The sequence below is a fragment of the Coregonus clupeaformis genome, unplaced genomic scaffold (assembly GCF_020615455.1).
Source record: "Coregonus clupeaformis isolate EN_2021a unplaced genomic scaffold, ASM2061545v1 scaf1404, whole genome shotgun sequence".
Lineage (NCBI taxonomy): Eukaryota > Metazoa > Chordata > Actinopteri > Salmoniformes > Salmonidae > Coregonus > Coregonus clupeaformis.
The window spans coordinates 110258-119323 of record NW_025534858.1 but is presented as its reverse complement, the minus strand read 5'-3'; the positions used below and the strand labels follow the sequence as shown (position 1 = coordinate 119323).

The window sequence follows — 9066 nt, the reverse complement described above, 5'->3', positions numbered from 1 at the left end:
CGTGATATTCAAATTAATATATTAACCATGCTATATGCAGGTCTGATATTAGTCAAACCAGGTCATACTACAGTCAGTGTATGGATAAGAAAATGCAAAGCTACTGTACACACTGTAACTCAAATCAATAAGCATGCCACCAGCACCCCCTGCTGTAAGTTCGGAGCATCAACCGGGAAAATTGCAAAAACACATCACAATAACATACCGGTACTGTAAATCTGAGAAAGTACTGCATTCGTAATTCAAGCACCTCCTAAAGAATCTCAAGGAGGGACCCATAATGGGCTAAAATACCACTTGTTTTCATTGCCTTAGTATTGTCATTTAGAGGAACAAGGCAATGTGTGTTCCGAAAGGAAATAGGTAATTCCCTCAATTGTGCATGCAGACATTTCGGGGAAAAATGTCAATTCAAGTGTTCCTAGCAGAAGGTAAACGTGCCTATGTTGTTTTTTTTGGCCATGAAGCTTAAATTTATTGAAAATTATCGGATTTCTATGCCGCAAAATCATCCAGGAAATCGAATTTACTATGTGTGACGTCATCTAGGAGCGCCACTGGGTTTTCGTCTGCTGGCCTCCGAAATGGGCTCGACTAATCAGCCCTGATTTCATCCACATTTCCTTATCATATTAACTGTTCCGAAAGCGTAAGGCACTCGAGGCATATCCACTATGATATTTGGAGGTAAGTGCACGAGAAGACAGGAAGTAGTGGCGTCTGGAGAAACTATATTTGACTATTTTAGACCGATAATAACAGGTGAGAAATGGCTATCCAGCTAGCTAGCTAGCCATTAACGTTACTAGTGTTCGCTGATGTCCAGCCATAAATTATGACGTTGCCTGGCCTTCTCATTTTCACTATTATTTTCATCCCACGAAACTTAACTTTTCTAACTATGTCCAGAACAGTAGGTAATTGTCATCCATTTATTTGATCATGTTTTGTAGCTAGTATGAGTATTCTCAAGCTTGTTTGAATGACATGAGGAAACACCCAGCTATATTGCTACTTTTGACTCCCATCCCAACAAAAATTTCAGTTTTAGCTAGAGAACTAACGTTAGCAAGAGAGCTTAATCAATTTGATATCAGATGTTAAACATTTTCTAAGATATAGTGCAGTTTGTCCAATGAAACATGATCTATGCCTAGAGATCATTGCTCCTATTCAAGGAAGATGAAAACAGCATCCTACTGTAGCGAATAACGGTTATTTCTTCATGGACATGTAAAAGACAGGCAATATTCGGGGAAATATTAGCACTAGATTTATGAAAATATCAAGCACCCTGCTGTCCTGCGCTCCTCTGCGCTGTGGAAAGTGAGGCATGTGATATGAATGTGGGTCATTTAACACGTTTATATAAGATTTTTATAAAGAAGGGGAGGAAATGTGTGAGTGGAAGAGGGTTTGTTGTGTGTGTTTGTGCATGCCTGGGTGTTTATCAGTCTCACATCTGTCTTCACCCTTATGTTTTCCTCCTCTGGCTTCCTACTAGTAATCCAATTGACTGTGGAAAAAATACATAGCAGTGTCATGGGACAAGACAATATAATTAGGCTAGCTGAAAAAAATAATCTGTAAGCATTTCTGGTTGCAGCAGCTGAGGTGTAGAGGTCTCTCCATTACTTTCTTACACACTCTCCCTATCTCTCTTGTCCTGTGATTCACTATGTCATACAGTTCAGCCAGTAACATAACTTCTTGCCATGGTGAGAAGGCAATATGGCACAGACCATAAAATGAGCTGAAGTGTGTGCCTAATCTTTATGGCGCTGTTGGTTTTCTCACCCCCTGTCAATCCATGATGGCAAATAGACCTAATTGTTCAAGGAATAAGAGTTTAAAGCTGCAATATGTAACTTTTTGGGTGACCTTACCAAATACACATAGAAATGTGTGTTATAGATCTGTCCTTCTCATTGAAAGCAAGTCTAAGAAGCGGTAGATGTGTTCTATGTGCTCTATTTCTATTCATCCTTTAAGTTTCATTTTTGCGTCTTTTACTTCCAACAGCTGAATATACAATGTCTTTGGTTATGGAAAATATATTTTTCAGTGGTTTAGATGGTACAATGATTCTCTATACTATACTTGCTTGTTTTGGGGCCTCCCGAGTGGCGCAGCGGTTTAAGGCACAGCATTGCAGTGCTTGAGGCGTCACTATAGACCCGGGTTCGATCCCAGGTTATGTCGCAGACCCATGAGGCGGTGCACAATTGGCCCAGCATCGTCCGGGTTAGGGGAGGATTTGGCAGGCCGGGATGTCCTTGTCCCATCGCGCTCTAGCGACTCCTTGTGGCGGGCCGGGCACATGCGCGCTGACTTCGGTTGCAAGTTGTACGGTGTTTCTTCCGCCACATTGGTGCGGCTGGCTTCCGGGTTAAGCAAGCAGTGTGTCAAGAAGCAGTGCGGCTTTGGAGGACGCATGGCTCTCGACCTTCGCCTCTCCCGAGTCCGTACAGGAGTTGCAGCAATGGGACAAGACTGTAACTACCAATTGGATATCACGAAATTGGGGAGAAAAGGGGGTAAAAAGTACACACAAAAAAAAAATACTTGCTTGTTTTGTCCCAAACTGAAATCAGGCGGAACTATTAGAATTTTAGCAACCAGGAAATGGTGGAGCGGTTTCTGCATAGTGCATCTTTAACTGTAATTCTGTGTCTTTGGTTTGTTTGTGTCCATCATTTTCTGGATCTCCTGTGGTTTGAAAACACACGTTTCCTTTCATCTACTATCTCTTTCAAACATCTTGACACTCTTAAGCCTGGCTTGTGGGTCCAGTATGTGATGATGTAGCATGTTAAGGTGAATACTTGGAGTCCTCTGCGGCCGGTCACACTGTCTCTCTCTGTGTTTCCAGGTGAGGCGGTGGACGAGGTCAGCTGCAGGTTCTCAGAGCTGGTTCCTGTGGTGCTGACTGCCTGGCCGACAGGCTCCACTCCCCGTGCTGCACAGTAAAGAGCCTTTCCCGCCCAGACAAGACCACACGGCACCGCCATGAAGCCAGGTCACGAGCGCAATCAGGAGTGCCTGCCTCCCAAGAAGAGGGATCTCAACAACAGCACCAGTAGTAGTAGTAGTAGTGCGGGAGGAGGGGCAGGAAGTGGGGTGGGAGGAGGAGGAGGAGGAGGGGGAGGGGGGGAGGAAGTGGCCTCCACTCAGAGCTCAGGGGTCGGTGGTGACACTCAGGGAGGAGGCACAGCAGAGGAGTGGCTGCGTGCTCAGCCTGGTCTACACTATGGAATAGAGCATGCTGAGGGCCTCCAAGGGCTGCCTGTTGACCAGTACAGCATGCTCTATAGGGTGGCTCTCCCCTCTGTCTCCTACTCCCAGACCAGTCTACACCCAGTGTTAAGCCATATCTCTCCAGCTTACACTGTCCCCTCATCTCTCCTACAGCATCATCCAGGGATCCCCTATCCCCCTCTAGGCTATGCCCAGATCCCCCACTCCTCTTTCCAGTTTGTCAACTCCCCATACGGTGCAGTCCCTTATGCAGTCCCCCCTGGCTTTGTTCCCAGCTCCCTGATCTCCCCCTCAGGCGCCCTCTCCCAGCCCCACCTGGTCCCCTACCAGTCAGTCATCCAGGATGGGGTGGTCTCCCCTCCTACCCAGGCCCATGTATCTGCCCATGCCTTTGCCAAAGTGGGGTCATCCGGAGGGGTCCCGCTGATGCTGACCTCGGAGCAGCCTGCCCAGCACCAGCAGCACCTGGGCGTGCTGCCCGCCGCAGAGCTCAGTCCTCGGGGAGTGCCAGTCTTTTACCACCCTCAGGGCACCAGGGCTGTGCCTGCCCCCAGGGACCCCTACAGCGGGGAGCAGGAGACAGACAGGGATAGGGAGGTGAATGGAGGGGAGAGGGAGCAGGCAGCCAGGGAGATGCTCCAGGACTCAGTCTACATTGCCAGGAATGCACGGTTGCTGCAGGCAGCATCCGCCTCTGCAGCACTGGAGCACACACAGGACAGAAGCCTGAAGAGCCGCAGGCTGGACGAGAGGGCTTCACCTGGGCAGCGCAGCACCCCAGACACTGACCTGGAGGTAAGACTTGAGGTTTTGTTGTAGTTACTTTACTTATTTTAAGTTATTTAAGTTACTACTCCATAAGTCAAATAAATGTTCTATGTTCAATTAGTTTTCGAATAAGGAGCGTTTTGAATTGTCCAAAATTCGGACTTTATTTAGTACACTTGACTTTTTTGTCTGCTGTGACAGTTGCACAATATCCATGTTCCCCTCCATTTCCTTCCTTTATTACTGTGTTGAGGGTGTGATGATCATTGGGCAACCAGTCGCATCCACACACTGCCTGCTGCTTCTAGGAAAGACAAAGAATGGTCTGGTTTGTGGTCTCGACTAGAGTTGATAGGAAACCACTGCTTTCTGAGGCTTAATAATGGTGGTTGAGAGGAGGTACAGGAGGACAAAACTTCAGTATTTTTTCATTTTTCTCAGACACAACAATTTATTACATTGAAAGATAAAAAGGTTGATTGAAATGTGTTAATATAATTTATCTTTTGTCATCCTCAAGGTTCAGCAGGTGGTTGGTCGCCTAGCCTCTCCTGTCCAAGGCGTGAGTGGAGGCCGCAAAGAGGTGTCCTTTGGTCCCCTGAACCTATCCCAGGGCTCCCAGAGAGGCAGAGAGGCTCATGGGGAGGCAGGCGCCAGTGCTGGCCGGACAGCGTACGCTATCCACCCTGCGGTGTATGGAGACCCCAGAATGACAGCCCAGCAGCAGGCAGGGCAGCCAGGCCACGCGGTCATCTTGGCCAATGGACAGACAGTCCTGGTCCCCTTAGACTATCACCACCTCCACCACCAACATCAGCAGCCACCCCAGCACTACCCCAGCCAGACCAATGACGACACCTCTGCTGTCACCATGGCCTCCCCCACCACCTACTCTAAAGCCTCTGAATCTCCAGCCAGAGTGTGCCTTCCAGACAGGGCAGTGGTGGAGCTGGCCGCCGTGCAGCACCCCCAGCAGCCTGTCTCTGTCCCAGTCGCGGCAGCCCTCACCCAGGCCCTGGCCCCGGCGCCCACCCCTGCCCCCTCCAATCCCTCCCACTTCATGAAGGGGGCCATCATCCAGCTGGCCACGGGGGAGCTGAAGCGCGTGGAGGACCTGCAGACTCAGGACTTTGTGCGGAGTGCTGAGGTGAGCGGGGGGCTGAAGATCGACTCCAGCATGGTGGTGGACATCAGGGCCAGCCAGCAGAGACCCGGCCTGGTGGCGCTGCACTTCACAGTGGGCGAGCAGCAGAGCAAGGTGACCATCGACGTGCCCCCGGAGCACCCCTTCTTTGTGTTTGGCCAAGGCTGGTCCTCCTGCAGCCCAGAGCGCACGGCCCAGCTCTATGGCCTGGCCTGCCACCTCCTGCAGGTAGGAGACGTGTGTGTGTCCATCACTCTGCAGCAGCCGCCCCAGCAGCAGAAACAGCCCCTACAACAACAACAACAACAACAACAGCAGCAGACCCAAGCCAGGACTTCCACCAAAGCAAACTCCACATCAGGGGCCATCGGCCAGCCCATGGGGCCCCCTGCCCCCCAGCAGCCCAGGCCACAGCCTCACTTCAGGATGGAACGCGTCCACAGAGAGAGGGAGAGAGGGGATAAAGAGGAGCCCATGCAACTAGGGGGTGTTGGGCAGAGTGAGATGCCCACCAGACCAAATAGGACTTCAGCAGAGCACACTAGGAGCCAGAGCAGTTACTATTTGCACACAGAGGGTCCTGCTCGTCCAGGGGCGGGGGTGGGAGTGGTGTCGACCGTGTCGAGCGCGTCTCAGAGGCGCTGGTCCGCTTCCCGGCCTCCAGAGATGCATGAAGGTGGAGGAAGGGGCGCACCCTCAGCTGGGCTCCTCTCGACCCTCCTTCATCCCACAGGAGGTCAAACTGTCCATCGAGGGGCGCTCTAACGCTGGGAAGTAGCACCAACCACGGCAGTCCACACCACAGAAGAGACTGTGTCAGAGGAGCGAAAGCATCAGAGAGAGAGAAAAAGGGGGAAAAGAGTGGGAATGTAGCCTCAGAATGTTTGATATTTTGCACACCTAATAAGATTACAAGCTCTTTGTTTTCAGAGGAGCTACCAGGTCTGGTGGCTGGTCAGGTCTGCTCTATTTGGCAGTCTATCTATCTGTCAGTCAGTCAGGACAACTCCTGGTCCAGTGATCAGGAGATTGGGTCTCTTCTCTCCCAGGCTGACAGGGAACGGATGCAGAAGCAGGGAGTGTATGTAGCTGGTGAATCACCTACCAAAGCCCTCAGACTGCATCTTCCTACCGCCCTACCAACCCCTCAGAACCATCCTTATCAGAGGTGATCGCATTCACTGGACTTTCTCTCTTCTTTGACCAAACCATCTCCTCTCGAAACCCAAGACTGGGGAGAATATATAGCCCATGTCTGGTAGACAGACACAGGGTCTGACACAGTGACCAGAGCTTAGCCATCTTATTATGCTCTGTCTGTCTGGCTCCATACTCCTTTCCCCCCACATTTCTATTTTGGTCTGTTACCTTCAAAGCGTTCTCCCAAAAATAAAAAAAGACTAAAGGCACACTTGCGGTGCTGAATTGCTGGCACGGCACATAGATGCCTTTCCCTCTAATTATGTTAGTTCTCTTGATGCAGACTCTTGACGTGTGTCATCGTCACTTAGTGTGCTTTTCTGGTAGGAGCAGAGGACTTCTACCAATGCACAGACACTCTCCCCCGCCTCCCTGCCTCTCCTCTTAGGGCCCAGTCTGCTGAGAGAGGGTCTGAGAGGAGGGCAGGCAGCCTTGGAGGTCTTTCAATCAGCTCCTTCAATCAGAACCTAGGAAACCGCTCACTCCTTTCGTAATGCACCAACCACGCTGCCCTGTTTTTCATTTTACACCCCAACCCCACTTTGTGCCACGGTTACATGTCAGTTTTCCTTTTGAAAGAAACCAGATCATGCATTCCAGTATCATAGTGACCACATACAGTACAGAACAAGACAACACAACTCATCTTCCCGAATGCAGCCCTTCCCTGCCTGCTATACCTCTCAGCATTCCTCGGCCTGGCTGGTGACTGTTTACTGTCATTGTGTTAGTAGGCACTACTACTAGAGGCACGGGCTGGTCTCCACCAAAGTCACCTGTGGTGAAGTCTGCATGGAGCAGTACTGGCTGCAGACTGCAGCCTGTCGTGGACGGTTAGGGCCAGAGAGTGGAACCCCCCCAAAGAGCCATGTTGGCCCCCATAGACTCTCTCTCAGTACAGCAGCCCCTGGGCCTGTGAGGGGGAATACTGTGTGTGTTGGATGGGAATGGAGTTGGCCCTGCTTCATACCTCTTTCACACTTGTCCCAGCCCAAACGGGGGGGATCTTTTGGCTTGCTTTCCAGTGAATATAATTGGTTTTAAGGTTAGCCTGCCAATTTCCAGCCTGGTTGAGGTGGGTCATGGCTAGCTAACTATGTGCCTCTGCTCGCTTAAAAGCAGGATGGTACTAGATCTGGTCAGGTCGGCTTACACCATCGTCTGAAATGGGTATTTGAGTCCAGTCAATCCTTGCTCAGTTACCAAAATCAAAGCAATAGTGGGTTTTCTGTTTATTTTGTTATTGTTTTTATATAAATATACAGCTAATACTATATATCAGACCTAATGCTATCTTTAACCCTGACCTGAAACGTTCCTGCTTTTCAAAGGTGATGCACAATTTGGCTATGAAATGTTTTGTTCTTTGTATGGTTATTACAGATTCACAATCAAAGCATGCCTTTTTGATATTCTTTTTATTTAGAAAACCATGCATTTCTTCTGGAGAGAATGTCTCCTTTTTGATGGACTGGAGGTTCGGGCTCTGATCCTCACTGATGGTATTCATTCTGGTTTTATATGGTTACCCTATATGGTTACCCTATGTGGTTTTATATGGTTAGCCCTATATGGTTACCCTATATGGTTTTATATGGTTAGCCTATATGGTTTTATATGGTTACCCTATATGGTTCCCTATATGGTTACCCTATATGGTTACCCTATATGATTTTATATGGTTACCCTATATGGTTCCTTATATGGTTACCCTATATGGTTAGCCTATATGGTTTTATATGGTTACCCTATATGGTTACCCTATATGATTTTATATGGTTACCCTATATGGTTTTATATGGTTACCCTATATGGTTTTATTCAAGTGCATCTCCAAGAGAGGCTTGACTCCAAATCAGTGGTGAGCATCTTTAACTGTCCTCTGTTTTGTCCTCTCCGTTGTCTGTTAATGTACTTGTGTACAATGTAGAATTGTTTTATTTTGTCCATGGCAATATTATTTCCAATGGACCTTAAGATTGTCTTGTATTGCACATAGAAAACTTCACCCGTTGATTCACACTGACCTTGTAATGGGAATCACAAATCGTTTCGTTTTCTTTTATGAAGGGACATTTTCTTTTGTAGTTCTCTTTTTTTTTGTGAAGTATTCTTAAGGTAGTTTTGGCGATAGAGAAACTGACTTGCATGGTTGACACTGTTTACAAATTAGCCAAGAAAAAATGCTGCAGTTTCCTTTTTCGGACACAGATTTTAGTCACTGAGAAACTTCAAATGGATGAAATCAAGATTAAGTGCAATTAGAGCGGATGTAAAAATCACTCAGACATTTAGTTTGATATGGCATTCCATAAAGCAGCCAGACATTCCCATTAGCTTAGGGTAATTCCAGTTCCAGTTTAATTTTTTTCTTCTAAAATGTATTTTTTACAGTTAATACTCGTCAGAAAGACATTTCACCTCAGTTCTGTCTAGTTTTAATGTCTCTTGTCACTTCTGAACCGGTAGTCCTTGTCTGCAAATTATGTGTATTTATTTTGATATCACCTGTGTCATAAGATGTGGTCCAACACAGATCCAAGCATTAATATCCCAGGCTCACTGATAGTGTGTGAGATGGTAACTGTGTGTTAGAGCGTCTCTCAGCTGGCCTGTCTCTGTATCCTGAGCTCTGAGCTGAAGACTGGTGATTGTGTGTGGTGACATCCACTGCCTTCTAACGGACTGGGGTC

General features: G+C 48.1%; 1 protein-coding gene across 1 annotated transcript; it reads left to right on the top strand.

Moving 5' to 3' along the window:
- Positions 1 to 3126: 3126 nt before the first annotated feature.
- Positions 3127 to 7982, top strand: atxn1l (ataxin 1-like; the record flags this gene model as incomplete). The annotated part of the gene is made up of 2 exons (XM_041874480.2): positions 3127 to 4056; positions 4550 to 7982. Coding segments are annotated over 2 exons (2319 nt in total), but the record flags the coding sequence as incomplete, so codon positions are not given.
- Between the last annotated feature and the right edge of the window lie 1084 nt (positions 7983 to 9066).